Source organism: Panthera tigris, chromosome D2 (assembly GCF_018350195.1).
Source record: "Panthera tigris isolate Pti1 chromosome D2, P.tigris_Pti1_mat1.1, whole genome shotgun sequence".
In the NCBI taxonomy this organism is placed as follows: Eukaryota; Metazoa; Chordata; class Mammalia; order Carnivora; family Felidae; genus Panthera; species Panthera tigris.
In genome coordinates this window covers 60,234,177-60,260,120 of record NC_056670.1, presented here as the reverse complement: position 1 = coordinate 60,260,120, position 25,944 = coordinate 60,234,177, and the positions used below count along the sequence as shown (strand labels likewise).

Below are 25,944 nucleotides of genomic sequence, written 5' to 3'. Positions count from 1 at the left end.
AAGACACACGGATTTCTCCTTTAACCTTGCCTGCTGCGAAGCTTAGAGCCGGGTGCCTGGAAAACATCTGTCTACTCCTCTGGCTTCTTTCAAAGCTTCTTGGCTCTGTTCTATCTTTGGACGCCTCGCTTTGCTACATTTCGTTCTGTAAGCCATGCCCAGGGCTTTGGAAGTGGGCAGAGATCACAACTTAAATTGCAGTTGCAGTTGAAAGGACACAATCTCATACAAACCTCCAGAGTCCACCCTACCCCCGCCCTCATCCCACACGATCCAAAAAATGACTCCCACAACATTCAACACAGACTAAACCTAAGTCACCTGCCACTCCTGTGGCCATCACTGTTGGAGCAGCCCGGCAGCCCTCCCCACACCCACCTCAGCCCCCAAAGCCACCCACTGCCTTGGTTTCCTGCCCTGGCCCCACTAACCTTAGGGTTTGCAGGGAGGCAAAGGGAGCCCCATACTCACTGCTGTCGCATCATTGGGATGTTGACACAGTTAGCAGCAGCCACAGCGGCAAAGGGCACCCAGCGGCCCACCAGGGGTGGAGCTCTCTGTTGGGGGAAAGGAACAATAAGGACTATAAACCAAGAAATGAGACCTTGCTTCTGCCACTCATCCAGACATTTGGTCTAGGAACCCAAATTCCCTCAAAGACCCAAGAAAGACCAACCTGGGGTTAGCTCGGCTACCTCTCCCACTAGTTGGCTTTGCTCTGGGCCATACCCCACTCACCCAGACAAGGGTACTGCCAGGCCTGGGCAAAGTTTTCCCTAGGACTTTGCTGCCCCCTAGTGGCCACCATGCCCACAGCCGCCCCAGACCATACCTTTGTCAACATGTTCATGCCCACAGCAGTGGCCACCGCGGTGGTTGTGGCTGTGATGTAGGAAAGGGCCATCTGCCTAGTGGAGGAAAGACATGCTTGGGAGTGGGAAGCCCTGCTGGCTGAGGGCAAGACCAAGACTTCATTGAGAAAGTCTGGACACGAGGCTTCATGCCTGAGAAGCTCATGTGAACTATCCCCCATCCTGTCTTATGATATGCCCCCCTAAACACACACAACGCTCCAGCCCCCTGGGCCACCTTCAGTACTTTAAGCAAAGAGCAAACTCATTTCTGCTTCAGAACCCTTGCATGCTGTCGCTCCCTATATGGGGAATTCTTCTGTCGGCTCCACGTTGCTAAATCCTTATCCTTCAGAAATCCGCAGAAATACGGGCTCCACAGAAAAGACTTCCCCCAACCAGCCCATCTACACAGATGCCCCTCTGCTGTTTGTTATCTTGTCACCTGTTTATTTCCTTAATGGCAGCAGTTACAATCTAAGATTATCGTGCTTGCTTCCTTACAAGTCCTTAAATTCCATAAGAGCAGGGACCTTAGAACCATGCCTGGCACTTAACACCTACCCAAGAAATATTTGAGAATGAATGAATGAATGAACTTTGAACTAGTCTAGGAAGATACTCTCCTAGTCAGCCTCAGAAAATACTTGCAAACCGTAAAAAGAGGGACTTGGTCACCTGCCCAGAATAAGCCCCACCTGGAGAAGATAGCCCGAGAACCCTTTAGAAGGGCTGTTCCCCTCACGAGGACAGCTACCTGCTCCTGATCCACGTGGACAGCCTGGGGTTCAAGTCTCCTACCTGACCGATGTAGGGGAAGCTGCATTCCTGTTGGTATAGTTGACTAAGGCATTGAAGGACTGGTTCACCCACTGCCAGAAGATCACAGCCGGCATCGTCCTACCATAAGGAAGGCCCAGAGACGCAGAGGGGAGTCAATGCAAGGCTTGGTGTATACCCCAGATTACCTGCTGTTCCCCAAACTTCCCATGCTGTTTCATGCACCTGGGCTTTTGCACAGGCTAGTTCCTCTGCCTGGAACACACACACACACACACACACACACACACACACACACACACACCCCTTTCATACATGGCTAAATCTTGCTTTGTTGAGACATCACTTCTTCAAAACCTTCCTGACCCTTCCCCGGCCCTTCCTGGAACAATGAGTCATTCTATGCTCCCCGTTCTCACAACCCCATGTTCTCCCCACAACCTATTAGCAAGTTGACCTATAACTGTTTACTTGTTGGCTTCCTCAACAAAACTGGAGAAGCTCTTTAAGGACAGGGGCTAAAGTTTTTATATGCCTAACACCTGGCCCAAGGCCTGGCTCAGTAACTGGACAAATGGATACATGGGGGAGAAGGGGCAGAAAGAAGAGGGGAAAGGAGAGGAGTGAAATATCCAGCAGCTACAGAGAAAGTTTATTCTCTCCTATAGGTCTTCCTAATTTGGGAGTGGGGAGGAGGGGCGGGGGGGTCACCTTCCTATATTTTTTACTGGGACATTACGTTATAAAGATACGTTAATATTTCATTGTTGAATAAGTACTTTCTAAAGAGGGAAGTAGGATGGCTGATTCGTCGAGAGTTCTAGAGAGGCACCCGTATTTCCTGGCTGTGTGTGGACTTGCACAAGTTACGTCACCTCTCTAGAACCTCCGTTCTTCATCTATACAGCACCTCTCTGTAGGGCTGATGAGAAGATTAAGTGAGGTAACATACGCAAAGAATTTCACACAGTGCCTGGTATTTGGTAAGGGGTCAATAAAGATGGCTGTGATTGTCATCATAATATGGCTCCCTGCCTAGCAGATCCAAGTGGCCACACTGCCCACCACCTTGCTCCCAGGGTCCACCTGTAGAACTGGAGCATGAAGCCCGTGATGATCATGCCACCAGGGACCTGGAAGGACATCCGCCCGATGACATTCATCTTGTCCCCGGTGTCAGGATGGAAGGCTGAGTCGTACAGCTTCTTGGCATACAGCAGCTGCTCCACTTGGGTGCCTGGGGGCACAACACCCATCCTGCCACCCAAGGATAATGGACACAGTTACTTCTCAGGCCCCTTGCCCCAGGTCATCCTGCTCCCCCCTTCCTGAGAGCTCTGCCTATTCCCATATCTTTAGTTTCCACCTTCTCCACAGGGATCCATCAGTGTTGCCCCAGTGCCTCCAGCCCCCTCCCCCCTAGCTGCTCACCTGCTCTTCTCCACCATCACCTTGGCCCAGTCCAGCTCCCGCTCCGGTACCAGGACAGTGCGAGGGTCTGTGATATTGAAGAAGTGCTTCACCCGCCCCAGGAAAGTGCACTGGTCCCAACGGGGAGCATCAATGTTAAAGCCAGACAGATCAGCCTCCATCTTGTTCACACACAAAACTGGGGACTTAAGGAACAGAGAGGGGAAATGAGGATTGTCCCCCAAACTACAGTCTGCCCCGGAGGCCCTGAACCCTCCCGCAGTTGTAGAATGCCTGCTTTCACCCACCACAAGCATCGTTTGACTAAGTTTGGGCAGGCCCCAGTGAATGGTCCCAGACTGAGAAACCGACACTAATATGTGTTTCCTGAGTGCCTGCTGGTAGCCAGCCCTGTGCTTGACCATACTGTGGGAGACACTGGAAAAAAGGGCAACACCGTGCCTATCCTTGGGGAGCTGAGTGTTACTGGGGAACAAGAGCCCACCCATGGAACAGGATATAATACATATGCAACAGTACGTACAGGAGATGAGAAAAAGCAGAGATGGGGGAGCAAAGTAAGAAAAGGGGGCTTCCCAGAAGAGCTGGAATGTGTACCCCAGAAGACAGATTGATCTGGGGCGCCTGGATGGCTCAGTTGGTTAAGCATCCGACTTCGGCTCAGGTGATGATCTTGTGGTTCGTGAGTTTGAGCTCCGCATAGGGCTCTGTGCTGACGGCTCAGAGCCTGGAGACTGCTTTGGATTCTGTGTCTCCCTCTCTCTCTGCCCTCACCTGCTGGCGCTCTGTCTCTTTCTCTCTCTCAAAAATAAATAAAAGTATTAAAATTTTAAAGAAGAAGAAGAAGAAGAAGAAGAAGAAGAAGAAGATGATGATAGACTGATCTGAAAGAGGCCTAAAGCATGGATCACATTCAAGGTAGAAACAATTACAGACAAAGGGGAAAATGAACATGTGGCATGATCACTCTCATCACTTCTGTGTACGTGTGTGGTGCATGCTGGTCCTGTAAGAGGTCTCAGGCCATGGCTCTGACTGAGGTAATGCACCTGCCCTCAAGGAGTTACAGAATGGGAGGTAAAAGACAAGTAAAGCCACAAGGACAGCAGTGTGAACAATGCTGTGGACACTGAGGGCAATGGAAAACCAGAGAAGAGGCATCTAAAATTGAGACGACCTTATCTCCCAGTTTTCCTGGGATTATTGTCCTGGGGCAATTGTTAATAGCATCCCCTTCCACTCTCAAAAGTGTCCTGTTTGGGGTAGATCACTTTATCTAAAATGGACGAGGGATACAGCGCCTGTGTGCCTCAGTCGGTTAAGGTCCAACTCTTGGGTTTCCACTCAGGTCACGATCTCGTGGTTCTTGAGTTCAAGCTCCACATCAGGCTCTGCACTGACATTTCAGAGCCTGCTTGGGATTCTCTCTCTTTCCCTCTCTCTGCCTCTCCCCCACTTGCACTCTCTCTCTCAAAATGAGTAAATAAACTTTAAAAAACAAATAAAACAGATGAGGGATTCTGAACATGCTTTGCGAAAACAAGAAAAAATGTTTTGAAGGATGGGTAGAAGATAGAGGAGAGGTGTCCCAGGCAAAAAGAACAGCCAGCGTTGACAGCACACAGGGCATGTGGGGACCAGATGATATTTATCACAGCTAACACTGAACTTTGACTCTACGCTAGACACTTTGCTTGGTGCTTGACATGCATTTTCTGAATTTATCTTCACAATAACCCTATAAAATAAATACCCTTTAATCTAACCCCATGTTAAGGATGAGAAAACTAGGGCACAGATAAGCAACTTTACCAAGTCACACAAGTATTAGCCAGTGGCAGAGCCAGGATTTTAACTCACCCTGATTTACTTTAGAACTCTGCTTCGGATTCTGTGTCTCCCTCTCTCCCTGCCCCTCCCTGACTTGCGCGCACGCATATGCCCTCTCTCTCTTTCTCAAAAATAAAAATTTAAAAAACATTAAAATTAAAAAAAAAAAAAGGAATTTAAATAACTATGACTGATATGCTAAGGGCTCCAATGGGAAAGTGGACAACATGCAAAGAACAGATGGACAATGTAAGCAAAGGAATGGAAACTCTAAGAAAGAATCAAAAGGAAATGTTACAAATCAGAATCCAAAGTGGGCTCCAGGCTCCAAACTGTCACCACAGGGTCCAAAGCAGGGCTTGAACTCACGAATCACGAGATCATGATCTGAACCAAAGTCAGATGCTTAACTGATTGAGCCACCCAGGCGCCCCACCTTTTTATTTTTAAAAGATTTTAAGTGATCTCCACACCCAACGTGGGGCTCAAACTCACAACCCTGAGATCAAGAGTTGCATGGTCTACCAATGAAGCAAGCCAAGCACCCCATTTAATATGGTGAGTGTCAAACTCCTTTTATTTTTAATATATACTTTTTAATTTATGTATTTATTTTGAGAAGGAGAGCATATGGGAGGGGAAGAGAGAAAAAGAACCCCAAGCATGCTCTGTGCTGTCAGTGCGGAGCCTGATGCAGGGCTCAAACTCACGAACCATGAGATCATGACCTGAACCAAAATCAAGAATTGGATGCTTAACCAACTGAGCGAAGGGGCCCCCGCCCCTCTCTTTGTTTTAAAAAGTAGGCTCCATGCCCAATGTGGGGTTTGAACTCATGACTGGGAGACTGAGAGTCACATGCTCTACTGACTGTACTAGCCAGGCACCCCTGAGAATTCCTTTCATAAGCTCATTGGTACCTTGGACATGGCCAAGGAAAGAATCGGTGAGCTTAAAAATATGTGTCAGTAGAAAACTCCCCAACTGAAAAGTAGAGAAAAAGTAAAATGAAAAAACCAGAACAGAAAATCCAAGAACGCTGGGGCAATTACATAAGGTGTAACATACATGTAATGGGAATGCAGAAGATGAAGAGGGGAGGGAACAGAAGAAATATTTGCAGCAATAATGACTGAGAATTTTCCAAAATGAATTACAGACATCAAACCACAAGTCCAAGAGGCTCAGAAAACACCAAGAAGGATAACTACCAAAAAATCTACACCTAAGGGTGCTTGGCTGGCTCAGTCAATGGAGCATATGACTCTTGATTTTGGGGTGGTGGGTTCAAGCCCCACATTGGGTGTAGATTACTTAGAAATAAATCTTTTTAAAAAATCTAGGGGCACCTGGGTGGCTCAGTCAAACATCTGACTCTTAGTTTCCGCTCTGGTCATGATCTTGAGGTTTCTGAGTTAAAGCCCTGTGTTGGGCTCTGTGCTAACAGTGCAGAACCTGCTTGGGACTCTCTCTCTCTCTCTCTCTCTCTCTCTCTCTCTCTCTCTCTCTCTCTCTTTCTCTGCCCCTCCCCCACTTGCATGCTCTGTCTCTCTCAAAATAAATAAACTTTAAAAAAAAAAAAGAGGGACAACTGGGTAGCTCAGTCAGTTGAGTGTCTGACTTCAGCTCAGATCATGATCTCACAGTTCATGAGTTCGAGCCCGCGTTGGGCTCTGTGCTGACAGCTCAGAGCCTGGAGCCTGCTTCAGATTCTGTGCATCCCCGTCTCTCTGCCCCTCCCCTGCTCATGCTCATGCTCTATCTGTCTGTCTGTCTCTCAATAATAAATAAACGTTAAAAAAAATAAGATTAAAAAAAATCTTAAAAAAAAAAAATCTAGGTGAGCCTGGGTGGCTCAGTCACTTAGGCGTATGACTCTGGATTTCAGCTTAGGTCATGAACTCGAAGTTCGCGGAGTTTGAGCCCTACATCAGCCTCTGCACTGAAAGCACAGAGCATGCTTGGGACTCTCTCTCTCTCTCTCTCTCTCTCTCTCCCTGTCCTTCCCCCTTCTCTCTCTCTCCCTCCCTCTCAAAAATAAATAAACTTTGAAGAAAAAAAACCAAAACTACACCTAGATAGGAATACAAACTGTTATAGCCACTATGGAAAACAGTATGGAAGTTCCTCAAAAAATTAAAAATAGAATTACCATATGACCCAGAAATTCCACTACTGGGTATTTACTCAGAGAATATAGAAACACTAATTTGAGAAGATATGTGCACCCCTATGTTTATTACAGCATTATTTACAATAGCCAAATTACGGAAGCAGCCCAAGTATCCATGGATAGATGAATGGATAAAAAAAAAAAGATGTGGTATATGTGTACAATGGAATATTACTCAGCCATAAAAAAAAAATGAAATCTTGACATTTGCAACAACATGGATGGACCTACAGAGTATTATGCTAAGTGAAATAAGTCGGAGAAAAACAAATACCATACGTCTCCACTTATATGTGGAATTTAAAAACAAAACAAATGAACAAAGAAAAAAGATAACAAAAAAACAGACTCTTAACTATAGAGAACAAACTGATGGTTACCAGAGCAGAGGTGGGTAGAAGAATGGATGGAACAGGTAAGTGGATTAAGAGTACACTTACCATGGGGCACCTGCGTGGCTCGGTTGGTTAAGTGGCCGACTCTTGATTTCGGCTTAGGTCATGATCTCACAGTCATGAGTTCAAGCCCCTAATTGGGCTTTGCACTCACAGTGTGGAGCCTGCTTCAGATCCTCTGTCTCCCTCTTTCTGCCTCTACTCTGCTCATGCTCACTCACTCTCTCTCTCCCAAAAATAAACATTAAAAAAAGTACACTTATGATGAGTACTGAGTAATACATTGTACACCTGAAACTAATATAACACTGTATGTTAACTATACTCGGATTAAAATTAAAAAAAAAAAAAAAACTACACCTAGTCACATTATATTTCAAATTGCAGAAAATCAAGACAAAGAAAGTCAAGGAAGAAGTCTGAGGTAGGGAAAAGAAAACACCTTACCTACAGAAGAACAAAGAACTATATTGGATTTCTCCTCAGGTACCATGCAAGCAAGGAAAGTAGAGTGAAATATTTAAAGCACTGAAAGAAAAAAAAAAAAAAACCACCAACCTGGAATTCTACACCAGCAAAATTATCCTTTAAAGTGAAGGAGAAATATGGGCTTTCCCAGAAAACAAAATTGAGGGAATTTATCACCAATAGACCTGCCTTGCAAGATATGAGAAGTTCTTCAGAGAGAAAAAAAAAATGATACAGGTCATAAATTCAGACCTACATAAAGGAGTGTCAGAAGGAATAAATGAAGGCAAAATAAATTCTTTTTCTTTTTTTTTGTTTTGTTTAAGTAATAGCTACACCCGATGTGGGGCTCAAACTTACAACCCTGCGATCCAGAGTCACATGCTCTACCAGCTAAGCCAGCCAGGCACCCCTTTATTTTTCTTATTCTACTTGTTAACAGTTAACAGATAACAGTTTGTTCAAAATAAGAGCGGCAACAATGTATTCGATGATTACAGCTTATGGATACTCCACATGAATAACAGCAGTGCTGTAACAGAAGGGAGTAGCTAGGAACACTTGCGTAAGTTACTGGCACTACGGTCGAGGCGGTTTAGTGTTATTTGAAAGCGGACTTGGTGGGGGCCTGGGTGGCTCAGTCGGTTAAGCGTCCGACTTCCGCTCAGGTCATGATCTCACGGTCCGTGAGTTCGAGCCCCGCGTCACGCTCTGTGCTGACAGCTCCGAGCCTGGAGCCTGCTTCAGATTCTGTGTCTCCCTCTCTCTGACACTCCCCCGTTCATGCTCTGTCTCTCTCTGTCTCAAAAGTAAATAAACGTTAAAAAAAAAAAAAAAAATGAAAAAAAAAATGAAAGTGGACTTGGATTAGCTGTAGTAAATGTATGTGGCAAACTCTAGGGAACCACTAACATTTTTTTTTTCAAAGGAAGTAAAATTGATACGCTAAGACAGGAAAGAAAATGACGTTATATAAAAGAGCTAAGGCTTGTAGGGCACCTGGCTGGCTCAGTTGGTAGAATGTGTGACTCTTGATCTCAAGGTTGTGAGTTCAAGCCCCACATTGGGTGTAGAGAGGACCTAAAAATAAAATATCTTTTTAAAGTTTATTTATTTATTTTAAGAGAGAGAGATAAAGAAAGGGAGAGAGAGCATGAGCGAGGGAGAGGCAGAGAGAGAGGGAGACACAGAATCCCAAGCAGGCTCCACACCATCAGCACGGAGCCCAATGCAGGGCTCCAACCCATGAATTGTTGAGATCATGACCTGAGCCGAGATCAAGAGTAGGATGCTTAACCTGCTGAGCCATCCAGGCATCCCAAAAATAAAATCTTTTTTTCTTTTTTTAAAAACAGCTTTTGAATTTTTGCCTGAGAAATTTCAGGAAGCCATTACAAGATTTTAAGCAGAGTGACAAGATCAGATGTGTCATTTAGAAAGATAACCCTGTTCCCCACCTGTGTTCTGTCTCTCTCTGTCTCTCAAAAATAAATAAATGTTAAAAAAAATTAGGGGCGCCTGGGTGGCTCAGTCGGTTAAGCATCCGACTTTAGCTCAGGTCATGATCTCACGGTTCACCGGCTCAAGCCCCGCATCAGGTTCTGCACTGACAGCTCGGAGCCTGGACCCTGCCTTGGATTCTGTGTCTCCTTCTCTCTCTGCCCCTCCCCCGCTTGTGCGCTCTCAAAAATAAATGTTAAAAGAAAGAAAACTCTGGGCAATGACATGAAAATAAACTCAGTGCGGTAGGACTTCACAGGATACAAAGAGACCAGCTGAAAGGGAACTTCAATGATCCAGGCAGGAAGACGTGGAGCTCATATGAAACCAGATGCACAGGAACAGAGAGGAGGGACCAAAAGGACAGAAACTTTTAAAGCAGCAGGAGCTTGGGATTTGCTGAATGACTGGCTACAGGAGAAATAGTCTATTAGTCAGGGTTCGAGCACAGGTGCAGAATCAATAGGATACATATATCCTTTATATATACTCACCTAATATTGATAAATATATAAAGATGGGTTTAGTATGAGGAATTAGCAAACTGGCTTATGTAATTGTGGGAATTCTGCTAGGCAAGCCTGAAGCCAGCAGCTGCAAGCAGTTACCAAGGGATGATCCTGGGAGGGAAGGAGAGCAATGGAGGCCCAGCTATGGCTGCAGTTTGTGACCCCAGGGGATGCCTAGCCCTCTTTTAAAGGGATTCCATCTGATTAAATCAGGCCACCCAGGATAATCTCCCTTTAGATTAACTCAAAGCTAACCAATTAGGACTTTAATTACATTTGCAAAATCCCTTCACCACAGCACCCAAATTCATGTTTGATCGAATTACTGGGAGGTGTGTGCGCTACAAAATAGCTGTTTCTCCCTCCCCGCTCACTCTAAACTGGAAGCATACCAGAGAGGGGGACTGGGGGGTGGGGGGTGGGGGGTGGGGAGGGTGTTTGACCTAGATAAATTGACACATCACAAGTATCCAGAGTGATATACAGGATTTCTGACTTGGACCATAATGTGACGAGACAAAGAATATAGAAAAACAGTCTTTAAGAGAAAACGGGGAGAGGCGCCTGGGTGGCTCAGTCTGTTAAGCAACCGACGTCAGCTCAGGTCATGATCTCACAGCTCGTGGGTTCGAGCCCTGCATCAGGCTCTGTGCTGACAGCTTGGAGCCTGGAGCCTGCTTTGGATTCCATGTCACCCTCTCTCTCTGCCCCTCCCCTGCTCATGCTCTGTCTCAAAAATAAATAAAAACATTAAAAAAAAAATTTTTTTTTTAAAAGACAAAACAGGTAGTTGGATTTTCCACGTGTTGAGTTCCAAGTACCATGAGACTTTCTTAAATGCAGTAGGCTGCCACCTGTCTCAGGTCCTTTACAAATGCCATTCCCTGTCCAGAATACTCTTCCTTCCCCTCTTCACTAACACCTACCCATCCTTTTTTTTTTTTTTTTAAGGAATAATTTTCAGATTTAACTCTCTATCTTCTACGACTAGGTCTTTTATTTTTCCTTGAAAAACACACCTTGGGGCGCCTGGGTGGCTCAGTCAGTTAAGTGTCCGACTTAAGCTCAGGTCATGATCTCACAGTTTGTGAGTTCGAGCCCCACATTGGGCTCCACGCTGACAGTGCAGAGCCTGCTTGGGATTCTCTCTCTCCCTCTCTCTGCCTCTGTCCCTGTCCCTCCCTCCCTCTCTCTCAAAATAAATAAACTTAGGGAAAAAAAAGAAAACCATCACCTTAACTGAGGATTTTCTATATACGTTACATAACAAGTTCATAGGCACAGTTTGAACAAGATTTAAAGTCATCTCGAGTTATACATTCACCAAACTCCAAAAGCACTCACAAAATTAAGCAAACAAAGCCAGTATCGACAGTATTAGGGAAAGGAAACATATTGCTGGTGGAAGCCATAGGACTAGTTAAAAATAAATGTTTTATATTAAGTAGAGGTAAAACAAAAGAAGAATTCTACCCAAGACTCCCACCCCAATAAAGACCCATGCACCCCTATAGCTTCCAGGGAAGGCACAGCAGAGCCAGCTCAGAATAAATAGCAGCCTGAAAAGCAGATGTATTAGCACATAACTTCAAGGGTCCACCCTCTCCCTCAAAAAGTAGCCTTTTGCTCTCCAGGACAGTCCAGAGTTACTTGCAAGGAAGCACCTACTCATCCTTTAGATCTTGGCTTAAACCTTTCCTCAGGGAATCCTTTGAAGGACCCTTACCACTTCTATCCTGGCAACTAGATGAGGCGCTCTGTGTAAGCCCTCTTGGCTCTGTGCTCTTTCTTCAGAGCCATACCAGTTTGCCTTAACACTCTGTGGTTTCAGTTTTTAAATTTTTTTTTACGTTTATTTATTGGGGGGGGGGGGCAGAAAGAGAGGAGAGGGTGAGGGAGAGGGAGAGGGAGAGGGAGAGGGAGAGGGACAGAGAGAGAGAGACAGAGAGAGAGAGAGAGAGAGAGAGAGAGAGAGAGAGAGAATCCCAAGCAGGCTCCAGGCTATCAGTGCAGAGCCGGACTCGGGGCATGGGGCTCCAACTCTCTAACCATGAGACCATGACCTGAGCCAAAATCAAGAGTCAGACACTCAACCAAATGAGCCACCCAGGTGTCCCTCTGTGTTATTAATGCCTACCTTCCCCTCTAGGCCATAAGCTCCTTGGAGCCAGGGATTATGTCCATTTTGCTCACTCTGCTACCCTAGCGCCTAGTTCAAGAATTCAAGTAAATGCTGAATAAAAGGTCAAGTTTCTCAGCAACTGGGTATTAAGGCTTAAAAGAAAGTACGGAGGTCTGAATTAGCAGTAAAACAATGAGAGGCGCCTGGATGGCTCAGTCAGTTAAGTGTCCAACTTCAGCTCAGGTCATGATCTCACAGCTCGTGAGTTCAAGCCCCGAGTTGGGCTCTGTGCTGACAGCTCAGGGCCTGGGGCCTGCTCCAGATTCTGCGTCTCCCTCTCTCTTTGCCCCTCCCCTGCTCATGCTCTGTCTCTCCGTCTGTCTGTCTGTCTGTCTCTCTCTGTCTCAAAAATAAATAAACATTAAAAAAAAAAAAGTAAAGTGATGAGTTAGCAGCATCGAGGCAGTTTAAGATAAAGTTTTCCAGGGGCACCTGGGTGGCTCAGTCGGTTGAGCGTCCGACTTCAGCTCAGGTCACGATCTCACGGTTAGTGAGTTCGAGCCCCGCGTCAGGCTCTGGGCTGATGGCTCAGAACCTGGAGCCTGCTTCCGATTCTGTGTCTCCCTCTCTCTCTGCCCCTCCCCCATTCATGCTCTGTCTCTCTCTGTCTCAAAAATAAATAAACATTAAAAAAAAAATTTTTTTTTAAAGATAAAGTTTTCCAGTAAGAATGCACAGAACGGGAAGGATAAAGTGCTGAGGACATGCCCTGAAAACCACTACATTTAAGAGGCAAGCCAAAAAAAGGAAGCCCAAATAGATGAGAAAGAACATCCAGAGAGGTAGGAGGCCTGAGTAGCCAACAAATGCAATAAAGGGAGAGATGGCCAATGTTTAGATTTTTTTGTTGGGGTGGGAGAGACTTCACCAAGTTGACATGCTGGGGGTGAGTCGTTTCCTGGGAGAAAGGAGCCAGAAGAGAAGGGGAGACCTAACATGGAGTTTCCATGGTATCCTCACCTGGCCCTGAGGCCACCACTCACCTCTGGAGAAGTGAGAAGCCAGCCAGCCAGTGTCCACTGCCAGACTCCTACCTCTCTCACTCGGCCACAAAGCCCAAGGGAAAGTTCTGGGCTTTGCCCTCTGTGGAAAGGCTGACTTGGCCTCCTGCAGGTTGGTTCAAAGACCAAAGGTATTTCATGCAGTCAGAACTGAACCCAGGAATGCTAGAGAGGCAAGAGTTTACTTTCCCTGACCCTACAGGGGGCTAAAAGGAGTGGCCAGCAGATCACACACTGCCTTGGCTTACAGAGCCCCGTGCTGCAGCCCCACTCCCCTGCTGGAGACAGCCCAAAAGAACATGCTACGCTTCCTTCTTCACACCACACACACACACACACACACACACACACACACACAGCCTGTCCTTGGACATCTCTCTCCATCCTCAACCCAACACTAGAAAGTCCTCTGCCTTTCATAACGGAAGTACTTCTATCATGAAGGGGTAATCATTTGCTATTATTCAAGAAAATTTGCCCTCATTACTGAGGTCAGAATAGGAGTTGCTCAGCCCCTGTATTACACAAAACGTAAGGAAAAAAAAACACACACACACACCTAAATTCTATGTCTAAAACACTTCCCCCGGGGCACGTGGGTGGCTCAGTCAGTTAAGCATCCGACTCTTTATTTCAGCTCAGGTCATGATCTCACAGTTCATGGGATCAAGCCCTGCATCAGGCTCTGCAATGATAGCATGGAGCCTGCTTGGGATTCTCTCTCCCTCTCAAAAAAGAATAAACATTAAAAAATAATAATAAATAAAACATTTCCCAAATATCTGCTGCCTGCCCCCCAATGGGCACAGGTCCAGGACTCCTTCAGGGCATACTCAAACCCTTCTGTCATATACTCTCACAGCATCCTATCTTCATTTGCAATATGCTTGGCTTTGTAATCATCACTTTCTTATCATGTACAGTAATTTGTGTAAAGTTAGCCTCCCCTGGCAGATTACAAGGTTCATATGTAGCTCTCGCGGGACCTCTAAAAATATTTACTGCCTGCCTGAAATGCATTTCAGCTTATTCCCGGGCTCTCTAGGCATCAAGGACATCACCCTTTCAAGTCAAACTCAGAACCTGTCTTGGTTACAGAATTAAGAGCAGGCTTTCTGTCACAAAGCTGCTGATGGCCTACCCCTCCTACATGGAGGGGGTACATGGTCCCTAGGTTTGCTCTAACGGTTATTCTCCCTCTTCCTACATGAGCTGCATCTAGTATTCCCTAAAGAAGTCGTAATCACGTCCAGGGTGGCCCCAATTCTGAAGGAATATGGTTCTACTACTGGGAACAAGGGGAGAACTGGAAATCAAACAGGTGACTGACCGATAATTCCCTTTCCTTTGAGGATTGGAGAATGTCACAGCTCAAATACGTAAGGGATCCAAGGTCTCAAATTACAGAAGAGGAAACTGATGCTTAGAAAGGTCCCCATCAATTGAACCAGCAGGGTGAACATCCGTGGTACACACAGCCTACACTAACCACAGCAATAGTGGTCAACAGCTTCCATCCTGTTCATTCATCCAACTATCTGACAATAGCTAGGGCCTACTTTCCCAAGGTCACAAGGCTTAGGGTCAGTTAGATTGGTCCTCTCCATACTACAGGGAGAGGGAGAGGGAGAGGGAGAGAGAGAGAGAGAGAGAGAGAGGAAGGAAAGGAGAAAGAAGGAAGGAGAGAGAGAAAAAAAGAGAGAAAAGGGGAAAAATGAAACAACTTATTACCTCTCCTGAAGTAATGCTCATCCTTCTTATAGAGATTTGATTTTCAGGGTGCCTGTCTGGCTCAGTTGGTAGAGCATGCGACTCTTGATGTTGGGTTCCTGAGTTCAAGCCCCACGTTACAGATACAGCTTACGTTAAAAAAAAAAAAAAAAAAAGTTGATTTTCTCTGGCAAACAGTATCACAGCTCAGGGAACAGGCTTCCAAACTCCCTCTAGGTATCTTCTTGCAAGTGGAGAAAGGACTCAAGATTGCCTGTTTGTATCCCACGTAGGAAGAAAAACAAAACATCATCACTGGTACTTGCATCAGTGGAAGATCAAGACAGCCAAAGACTCAAGATCAAACACAAAGACCACTTGAGATGGGGGAGGGATGGTGCCAAGGCTGTCTAGAGAAAGTTGGAAGAATGAGGCTAATAATTACACAAGCAAGCCCAGGTACACTGCTGTGACCCCAAGGAGACCATGATGTTAGACACCAGACAATTCAGAAAGAGAAGTCTGCCCTGACTTTTTCACAAAAGAAACAACAGGCTAGAGATGGGTAGATGGTAGGAGTGCAGGCTCTGAATTAGCCATTCATCTTGCACCTATTTAATCAAGGTTCTGAACTGAGTTTTCTCTCCAAGGATCTGAAGCAAGTATGCAGCCAGCAGACGTTTAAAAACACACTTTAGTTGAATACATAAACAGCTAAGGACCATTCAGGGGAAATCTGCCTTCATTCCAGTGATCTTAACTAGAATGGAAAGCCTGCTTATAGGAAGAGGGGCAAAGCCCAAAAACCTAGATGGAACAATAATAGCTAAGACCTATGTAGCACTTCCTATGTGCCAGGCAGTATTTTATGTACTTGACACATAATAATTCACATAATCCTCACAAGAAACCAGTGAGGGAGGCAAGAGGTACACACACGACTGCAAACGTCCAGGTTTGTCATTAGTCGCAACACTTTATCAACTCAAAAAAAGTTCTGAGTTCACATCACAAATATAAGTCGTTCTTTTCCACCTGCCTGTACAATACAATAGTGTTAAAGTCATTTCCTCAAGAGTCAGAACTGAGTTCAAGTCCCGACTCTATATAGCTTAAAACAACCAATTTCTAGGGCCGTGAAAATGAAATGAAATCTTATGTGAAAAGCATTCCACTAGGAAGGATGTAATTTCCATGAAGGCAGATTGCGTCCCCCTGCTGTGTCGCGAGAGTCTAGAACAGGACCTGGTACATATGAGATTAATTCCTCTTTCTGACGTCAGCATGGGGAAGGGGTGGGAGGTAGCACCTCTCAACCCACCCAGAATCCCTTTCGCTCTTGCTTGCCTGTAAGTGCAGGCCCGTTTTTTGCCTCCTCCAGGACTGCAAACGGTGCACCGCCTGGTCCAACGCTTCTTAGCAAACCTGGCCATTCCAAAACGCCTTTCTTTCACCCCTGCTGCCATCGGCTCACCTCAGCGTTCAGGGCCAATTCCCAGGCTGTCTCTTGCCCTCCGACAGGCAGCCTCCCACCACCGGGACTCCTCCATGCTGGACCCTAACACAGGTGTGGAGAAAGATGCATATCTCATAATGTCCCCACCCCTCAGCTATGGAGCTGGGGTCCACAGGGAGAGGCCCCTGAGCAGCCCCAGGCTACTATTCGCGCCACGTGGCTTCGCAGGTGGAATCCCAGCTTCGGCAGCAGCCCCTCCCGAGCAGTCAGGACAGAAATCCAAGCTCCCTCCCGGGATGTTGGGTCTAAAGGAAGGTGTGGTAGGCGGCCTCCTCCCAAGACCCCTTACCTGGCCCCGAAAAGAATGCACTGAGACAACTGCCAACAGAAGAACCCTGCGTTAGAAGCCTGGCCAGTACTAACCTGCTGCCCAGGCCCGGAACCGCCCCTCATCCCGCCCCCGCCCCCCTCCTTCCCGACCAATCACAGGCCGGGCAGCGCCCACTAGCCACGTGGGCAAGCTTTAACCATTCCCCGGGTCTCCATCAGCGGGCCGCTGCCTCCCGTGGACCCAGCAGCCCGCCTGCGCAGTGGGCGGGCACTTTGGCACGCTTGCGCACTTTAGGGAAAGCGGAGCTGGACCACGCCCCGTATGACTGCTTTGCTCCTCCGCTGTGCGTGCGAGGGACGTCGGGGGCGGTGCCGCAGCAGTTGCCCCTGGTAACGGGGGAGGCCGGAGGAGGAGGAGGAGGAGGAGGAGGGATTCGGCGGGAGGATGGTGAGTGTGGGGGCCCGGGCCCCTCCAGAGCTGACCGGTCACCCCTCTCCTGTCCTCAGGCCCAGGTCGGGGCACTACGTTTAAAGCCAAGGAGGGAACGGGACGGCGCTCAGCCTGCTTTCTGGGTCCTGGATTGGTTTCGGGGGGCAGCGGGGAGCCCCGACGGTGGGCCCTTAGAAGGAGACCTGGGCCTGGGGAGGAAGGCGAGGTTTGCAGCCGGTCTGAAGCTAAGGGACGGGGCCGGAAGGGTGTGTGGCTATCCCGGTACAGAGCCTGGTTTCCATCATTACTAAGGAGATGAGGGCGGATCCGAGTAACTGCGGATAGCAGCCTCCGCAAGCAGGCTTCGATCTTCCTAGGGATTCGACTTGCCCGCGCCTCTGGGTCCGCCGGGGCCCAGCCAGAAGCCGGGAGAAGGGCCAGAGCTACTGCCTTTGAGGTCGCCCTGGCGGTACCAGGAGAGATGGTAGCCTAGCTCTCCTCTTCCTCGAGATGTGCGGGCCTCTGGGGGGAGGGGTGTAAATCCCAGGACACAAAGAGGTACCGCTTGGTAGGGATGCCTGGTGGATTTTACGTGGTCCTGGTGGCTGCGTGGCGGGCGCACTTCTGCAGGAACGAGTTATTTACTTGCTGAGGGTTCAGTAAAGGCTATTTGTTGGTGATGACCGATTTTCCTGTGAATTCTTAATCCATATTGATGCAGGCAAATTTGCTGCCCGGTCCTTAGTATTTCATTTCAAACCTGTTGCAACGTTTTGCATATGACCACACCAGAACCAAAGATCTTAGTCTCATCTTGGGATCTCCAAACTAAACAGAATGGGAAATTAAAACTGGAGTGGGTGTCAATTGGCTTTTCCCTGTCAGACCTAATTAAAGTTTTCTCTAATTGTGAATTATGATGTGTGACAGATTGGACCGTTGACACGCTCGTTGTTCCTTTTTTATTTCTGTGTGGTTAGATGGAGGGTATTAAAATGGAACTGAGTAGTTTTAGAGCAAGTCAAAGCAAAATTGACTTTGAAGCACTTAGAATAGGTTCGTTGGCTTACCAACTGAACAGAGCTGGGCACTCAAACTTAGTTACTTGTCTTTTTGACTTTTAAAAATATTGATCCACGTTCATTAATTTATGAAGAAAAAACTAGATGTCTGCAAGGAAAAAAATGCATGCACCTTTGGTCAGATTATCCAATGAGTAAATTCTTATAGGAAAAAAATTGATTTTACATTGTCAGATTGTTTTAAAAAAGTAGAATTATTTGATCTGAAGTTGCCAATCACATTTCACACTTGCTACACTGCAGTTTTATTAACCCCAGGCTAAACAGATTTTTACATGTTTTCTTATTATTAATCGTTTATACATGAGTTGTCCCTTTAAAGGCTAAGTTTTTCTCAACAAATGAATACAAATATAAATATTTACACAGAAAATAACTAGAATTGGAATGAAAAAGTCAGGCCAAACCAACAGAGAATGAGATGTCATCATGAGAAATGCATGAGAGTTGGCTAACTTTTCCCAGTTTGTTTATCAATTAAGTGGACTGTGTAATTTCATGATTGTTTAATTTATAATTACAGGACACAATAAATTAACCACTGCTCATGTTTCCAGGTGCAAATTGACAGTGTGACAACACTATTGTGTACAACTGTTGCGTTCATTGATCAAGACAGACTTTGTTTTTCTTTTTCTTTTTTCCTAAATTGAACAATATGAAATTAGGGCAAATCATTCTGGATTCTAATCTCCAAAAGTGTGAGCTATTCTTAGAACCGAAAGTGGAACATAGAACTTAAACCATCAGTGGTGTGATTAAATGTGTCACATCTGGTATCCCGTGAATCCCTGTAATAACTGCACAGCGGAAGACTGAGCCCCAGGTTTTTGTTTTTGCTTTCTAAACCTTCAGCTATGACTAATAAATTTTATTTTTTATTTAAAAGCCCAAATGTTTTCTCTGAACATTTAGTCAGCTATTTTATCCCCACATTATGATATCGAGTCTTTGGTGAAATGCTAAGACGGCAGCAATTTTAGTGCATGAGTGATCGTTATTATTTAATAGATGACTTCTTCACGCAGAAATTATTTATGGGGTCCGTTCTACATACAGGAACCTAGTGGTAGCTATCAAGCATTTTCAACATTTGAAGTTCGTTCCCAAGATTGTATTTTCTGGCCAGAAAATGGTCAGTGAAACGTAGAAAAAAAAAAATGAAAGAAAAACACCCACAACTACTGCTTTGAATACCTACTATGCGCCATACTTTACACACATTACCACATTTCATCTTAATAGCATTTTTCTTAAGAGTATTGTTCCAGTTTTCTAAATGCCCAGGATTATATATATAAGGAAGTTGAATTCAAGTCTATGAAATCCCAAAGCCCATAATAATGTTGTTGTTGTTGTTGTTGTTGTTGTTGTTGAAGTTTATATATTTTTAGTAATCTCTACCCACATGTGGGGCTTGAACTCACGACCCCAAGATCAAGAATCACATACTCTACTGACTGAGCCAGCCAGGTGCCCCCCTCACCGATAAAGTTTTGATTGGGACTATGGTGAGGTGGGAACCCACTGCTCCTGGGGAAATGCCCCTACTTTGTTCCTCAGGAAACAGTGTATTTATTTAGTAGAGCAATGAGAAAGTAGACAAGTTTGGGTGAGTTTCTCCCTATGAAAGCTATAGGAGTTCCTGGAAGTTAATAAGGTCTCAGTGAACGACGTATTTTTTTGTTGTTGTTGTTAAAGAGGTAAAAATAAATTGAAGTCCGTTTCATTCAGGCTAGTTATGAGCGGGGAGGGGCACCTGGGTGCTGGGATGAGCAACCGACTTCGACTCAGGTCACGATCTTCTGGTTCGTGGGTTTGAGACCCACATCGGGCTCTTCCGCTGTCGGCACAGAGCCAGCTTCAAATCCTCTGTCCCCGCCCCTCCCCTCCTTATACTGTCTCTCTCAAAAATAAACATTAAAAAAAAAGAAAAAGCTAGTTATGGGGAGTGCAGATACCTGACAGTTGGGTTACTAATTTTAATATTTAAATTTTAACTGCTCCTCACAGCCACATACACTTCCCATCACACTACCATCACACACCTCTCTCCCCCTCCGCCACTCCAGTTTCTCTGAATGACCTAGTTTGCGTCATTTTAGGTCAGCGCACCATGCCTCTGCCAGTAGTGGAGTTGAAGCTGATTCTGAGGCAGATAAAATATCTGTAGTCAATAGCACATCTATTCATAATTTGCCTGTAGAAAGTTTAAATGTTTTGTGGCTGAGTCAGACCACTTCTGTCCACCAGGGTGCAGATAACTTGTATGCACACATGCTGATAGCAGACCTTATACAATTAACTACAGTTCTGATTTCTTAAATTGCCTTTATTCAGTGTCAGAGGAGGACATATCCTACACGGAGATCATGTCTGCTTTGCTCCCGTTGCACTTGGGGCACATTGTGGGTGTTTAATGTGAACGAAGGAATGAATGAATATTTTAACCAAAAATCACTTTAAAAATTCATTTCCTTATGTTTATATGCAAAACTCAGGCCCACAATAAAATTAACTTCCAATAGCTGTCTCCCTTCATTCGACATTTAAAATAAAGTGTGGTCCTTGTGTTTAGACACCTAGGGTAGACTTATTCTTCTGTCTTTCCTCCAGCCTCTTAAATCAGCTTACTTTGTACCTTTCAGGCAGAACTCTGATATCTATAAATATCCTCTTCCCTATTTAGCAAACCCTGATAATCCTGTGATCCCCTGTCCTCAGTAGTTGGGTTAATACGATGTGGTACCCTATTTGCATTTGTCTTCCCTAGACCATGCTTCAGATGCCATTTATCACTTTGATAGAAGAAAATAGTAGCTGAATTTTCCATTTCTCTGTCATGTCACTTAAAGGTAAAGCATATGAAGTTATTGTTTCTCAAGGAAAATTACTCATTAGAAATATAGAAGTATCATTTTTTTTATACATTAACAAAGTTTAGGTATAGTTAGAATGGTTTTCTCTTCTGTGCTTTGCTTCTCCCTTTTCAAAAAGAAATTATTTTCTCTTCATTTTTCAATTTCAAATATAATCAATGTGTAACAAGTCTCAGCCTGCAGAAAGCCATGTTTTTTGGTTTTTGGTTTTTTTAGAAAGCAGGGTTTTTATTTACTGATTTGTTTTAAAAGACACATGAGAAAAAACCTAAAACGTTCATTTTGAACCTTGCAAATAGTCCATGGAAACATCTTTCATAATTTCTACACTCATAGATAATGCATGAGAAGACTTTTACCTGTACTGTCATTTCATGTACTGACGTAATAAATTCTGGTTATTTTAGAATTTTATTGGAAGAAGTAATGAGGACATCTAATCAAGAACTCAGGATGAGTAGTACAATGTGTTTTCCCTGTTCTAGCCTTTTTATATTACCAGTCCCCTGAGGATCTCAGAATTCTAATTTTAACTGTTCTGAAAGGTGGTATTATAAATGAGTGATTGCAATGTAGCTAATAGAAGCCGGGGAGACTTCTCATAAATATAGTTTAAAAAAGGAATGGTGTCAAAGTATTCAAGGCCAGATAAGATAAAAACAAAAGAAAAACGTCATGCCCTTAAGAAAAAAAAAAAAAAAAAGAGTCCTGCCTATCTGTTTGTTTGAAATCTGTTCAATCACTCTTTCCCAAATCTTTTGGTATAGATTTTGTCTTTCTGTTTTAAACTAAATCTTCCATTTTATTGCTGGAAAAAAATTGAGGCACAGAGAGGTTAATGTAATCCTTAGCAAGTCAGTGCAGATACAGAATACTGGAAGTGGTAAACAACGAGTCTCTGAGGCAGAAAGGAATTCTTAATAATTATGCATATTTGCATATCATTGTCCAAAGACTCAATTGTTGAGAATTATTTCACAGAATTATTATTTGCTCTTAGTGAACAGACTGGTTTGAATTATTGCCTGGTGCAATAGGGATAAAAGTATATAACCATTTTTATATAATTCTAAGACTCAGCTTGAAGGAATTTCTGTTTGGGCTGGGAGATTAGATTATATGCCCTTTAAACTCTGGAATTCTTTGATTCTTGTTGTAACTCATGCCTTACTGGAACAAGATTGTCAGCTGCAGGACAGAACAAATAACCATCTTACATGATTTTTCTTATGTTCGTAGCTAAAAACCAACATGATTTATTTCCAGCCATTAAAAAAAATAACAAAAACAAGGAACAGATATCAGATTACTAGTCAAAAATACTCTGGTTAAATTTTGACTTTTTTTATTCGTGACTGACTTTGACAATTTTCTAACTTCTCTGCTGTATCAGATTTTTCATCTGAAAAACATAATTTATACCATGCACCTATAAGGATCTTGTGAAAATTAGATAATAGAGGTTGTGTGGGTTTTTTTTTAGATGAGGATATATATATTTTTTGATGGTAGAGCATTTTGAATGATGAAGTCTTAAATGTAAACTGAAATAAAGTTTTAAACAGCTCAGATACAATTTTATACAACTTTGTTTTTGTTTTTGTATAGCATCTTAAAATCTTTCACTTACTGGGTGGATAATTTTATTTAATTCAACAACTATTATCTAGTGTCTATCTATAAGTGCCAAGCATTTGGGGAGACTGAAGCTATAGCCCTTACCTACAAGAAACTTCACTCTGGTAAAGGAGAAAAATACAGCAGTCAATGCCCTGTAGTCTGATATGATGTGTGCTCTACTGAGTGCACAGGAAGGGCTTTAGGAGTATGAGATTAGTAGTTCACAATCCCAGAAGATTTGGGGTGATTGCTAAAATGGATTAATAGGAGGAGCAGGAATAAGCCATGGTACTTACTAAATTGCAAAATTTACTGAAAGATTTCTGCCAAAACTTAGAAGGAGGCGGCAAATGGAATAAATCACTTTCAACTGGAAAATAATACGATGAGCTCTCCACAACCAAGAACGTTTTTCAAGGAGGAGAAGACATTCTGATATCCAGTAATATCAAAGCCAGTGCCCCATAAGTAATCTGTCTTCTTCATGGTTGTTTAAGGGCTTGCTCTCAATTTTGCGCAAATTGAAAAGCGCACCAGACCAGGAGGTGAGAATCCTTCTCCTGGGCTTGGATAATGCTGGCAAGACCACTCTTCTGAAGCAGCTTGCATCTGAAGACATCAGCCACATTACACCTACACAGGTGAGCACTGCCCTGGCCCCAGGGTGCTTGTGTGACACAAGGAAGGTGATCATAGCAATATGGAAGACAAAATGGGAAATAGGATTTTGTCCACTCCCAAGTTTTGTTACTGAAGAAAGTCTGTGCAATTTAAAAATAATCTAATATTTGAAAAATCTATCAAGAGGTTCCATAGATATAAGGTACTTAGAGTAGTCAAAATCCTAAAGACAGAAAGTAGGATAGTGGTTACCAGAGGCTAGAGACAGGGAAGAATGGAGGGAGTCATTGTTTAATGGGCACAGAGACTCAGTGTGGCAGGATGAAAAAGGTTCTATGGATGGTTGGTGGTGATGGTGTAAAGATACTTGGTGCCACTGAACTGTGCATTTAAAAATGGTTAAAATGAGGGGCACCTGGGTGGCTCAGTCGGTTAAGCATCCGACTTCAGCTCAGGTCATGATCTCGTGGTTTGTGGGTTTGAGCCTCGTGTAGGGCTCTATGCTAACAGCTCAGAGCCTGGACCCTGCTTTGGATTCTGTGTTTCCCTCTCTCTCTCTGCCCCTCCCCCCCCCCTCAAAAATAAATAAACATTAAAAAAAATTTCAATTGTTAAAATGATAAATTTTATACTTTACCAAGTTTTATATAAATCATTCAAATAAGCATAAATATATCAAGACACAATTCCCTCAGCTCTAAATGATTACTGTTATTTATTTATTTAATTTTTTTTAATGTTTATCTTATTTTTTGAAAGAGAGACAGGGTGCAAGTAGGGGAGGAGCAGAGAGAGAGGGAGACGGGAGACACCGAATCTGAAACAGGCTTCAGGCTCTGAGCTGTCAGCATAGAGCCTGATGCAGGGCTTGAACTCAGGAGCCATGAGATCAAGACCTGAGTCAAAGTTGGATGCTTAACTGACTCAGCCGTCCAGGAGCCCTCTAAGTGATTACTTTAAAAAAAAGTAGCTTAATCTTCTGATTATGAAATTAATACATGTAGAAAATACAGAGAGAGTATAAAAGAAAATAAATTTAAAAATTACCTGGGGATGCCTGGGTGGCTCAGTTGGTTAAGTGTTCGACTTTGGCCTAGGTCATGATCTAGGTCCTGAGTTCAAGCCCCATGTCGGTCTCTGTGCTGACAGCTCAGAGCCTGGAGCCTATTTCAGATTCTGTGTCTCCCTCTCCCTATGCTCCTCCCCCATTCACATTCTGTCTCTCTTTCTCTCTCAAAAATAAACATTAAAAAAAATTTTTTTTTAATTACCTGTATTTTTTAATCCAGCCTGTTTCCTAAGGCTGAGCAAGCAAAATACAACAGTGGTGCTTCCAGTGTGGAAGTTGAAAGACAAATGCTAACTAAGTGTAACAGCCCTCCTTCTTTAGAGCTGTTTCTTTAGACCTCCTTCCCCGTAGGAAATCATGAGAAAGCTTGACCTTTGGCCAACTCGTTGGGCTTCCTAACTAGAGGACAGCCCCGTTGGTCTTAGTCACTTTAAAGTGCATGAGCCTTAGAGGTTTTAGGAAAACCAGAGGTTTTTTTTAGCATTTTCCATCACTGTACTGTGATACGAGTTTGGTGTCAGCTTTGAATGGCTGTGCCAATGTGTGTACTTCACAGCTTGTGAGGCTTACTGATCTGCAACTTTTTGCAGAAAAGTCACTTCAATTGCTACCAAATGAGCAATTTTACAGCTTCCGAACAAATTTAATGTATAGCCTAAGGAGGAGCAAATTACAGTAGTCTAGCCTAGAAGGGCTGAAAACACATATTAGTGTGTCAGGATTTCTGCCAGAAAAAGAAAAGTCTAGGGTTTTTTCTTTTTAATTGAGTATTAGAAAAGTAGGCTGTATCTCCTAAGAGTACCACTAAAATGAGAACGTCCACACTGTGAACATGGAAATGAACTCTTAAGTTAGAATTGGCCTCAAAAGTTCCAATTCTAACTTTCAGGCTTTATTTGATGCGTTATAGGTGATTTTGTTATTATATGATGTCGAGGTTTCATATTTATTCTTTAAAAACAAGCTTTTGTTGTGTTTTTGTTTAATATCAGAAAAAGCAATAGCTGCTCATTATAGTAAATTTACAAACGATAAGTAAATAAAATTGTGAAACTAGAAATCATCTACAATGCCCAGACATAACCACTGTTAACATTTAGGAATGTATCCATTCAGGTTTTTTTTCTGTGCATGTATGTGATGGGTGTATTTAAAGATTTTATTTTGGGGGCACCTGGGTGGCTCAGTTTGTTAAGTATCAGACTGTGGCTCAGGTCATGATCTCATGGTTCGTGAGTCAAGCCCCACACTGGGCTCCCTGCTGTTAGCTTTGGATCCTCTGTCTCTCTCTCTCTCTCTGTCCCTCCTGTGCTCACACACACATACACTCTCTCTCTCAAAAATAAACATTAAAAAAAATATAAAAAATAAAGATTTTATTTCTAAGTAATCTCTACACCCAACATGGGGCTTGAACTTACAACTCTGAGATCAAGAGTTACACTGTGTACCGACTGAGCTAGCCAGGCCCCCTATGATGGGTATATTTAAAATAAAAAATAGGGTGCCTGACTGGCTCGGTCGGTAGAGTGTACGACTCTTGAGTTCAAGGTTGCAGGTTTGAGCCCCGTGTTGGGTGTAAAGATTACTTAAGAATAAAATCTTGGGGCGCCTGGGTGGCTTAGTC

At 44.1% G+C, this 25,944-nt stretch overlaps 2 protein-coding genes across 4 annotated transcripts in view; one reads left to right on the top strand and one right to left on the bottom strand.

Moving 5' to 3' along the window:
• The window catches only part of WBP1L (WW domain binding protein 1 like), an 85,915-nt gene extending 69,181 nt beyond the window's left edge, over positions 1–16,734 (bottom strand). Inside the window, exons 1-8 of one of the 3 annotated variants that reach the window (XM_042961183.1) lie at positions 16,710–16,734; positions 16,305–16,388; positions 14,852–14,979; positions 3,063–3,247; positions 2,718–2,888; positions 1,653–1,751; positions 833–908; positions 472–557 (exon numbers count right to left, since the gene is read on the bottom strand). In XM_042961183.1, coding sequence (XP_042817117.1) covers positions 472–557; positions 833–908; positions 1,653–1,751; positions 2,718–2,888; positions 3,063–3,247; positions 14,852–14,872 — 638 coding nt within the window. In that variant the 5' untranslated portion in view covers positions 14,873–14,979; positions 16,305–16,388; positions 16,710–16,734. Of the gene's footprint in view, positions 1–471; positions 558–832; positions 909–1,652; positions 1,752–2,699; positions 2,889–3,062; positions 3,248–14,851; positions 14,980–16,304; positions 16,389–16,709 lie in introns of all 3 variants that reach the window. The other 2 variants (XM_042961177.1, XM_042961178.1) reach the window with 2 other exon arrangements.
• A 255-nt stretch (positions 16,735–16,989) lies between these two features.
• Positions 16,990–25,944, top strand: part of ARL3 (ADP ribosylation factor like GTPase 3) — a 37,230-nt gene continuing 28,275 nt past the window's right edge. Inside the window, exons 1-2 of the mRNA XM_042961187.1 lie at positions 16,990–17,064; positions 23,125–23,268. Coding sequence (XP_042817121.1) covers positions 17,062–17,064; positions 23,125–23,268 — 147 coding nt within the window. The 5' untranslated portion in view covers positions 16,990–17,061. The remainder of the gene's footprint in view (positions 17,065–23,124; positions 23,269–25,944) is intronic.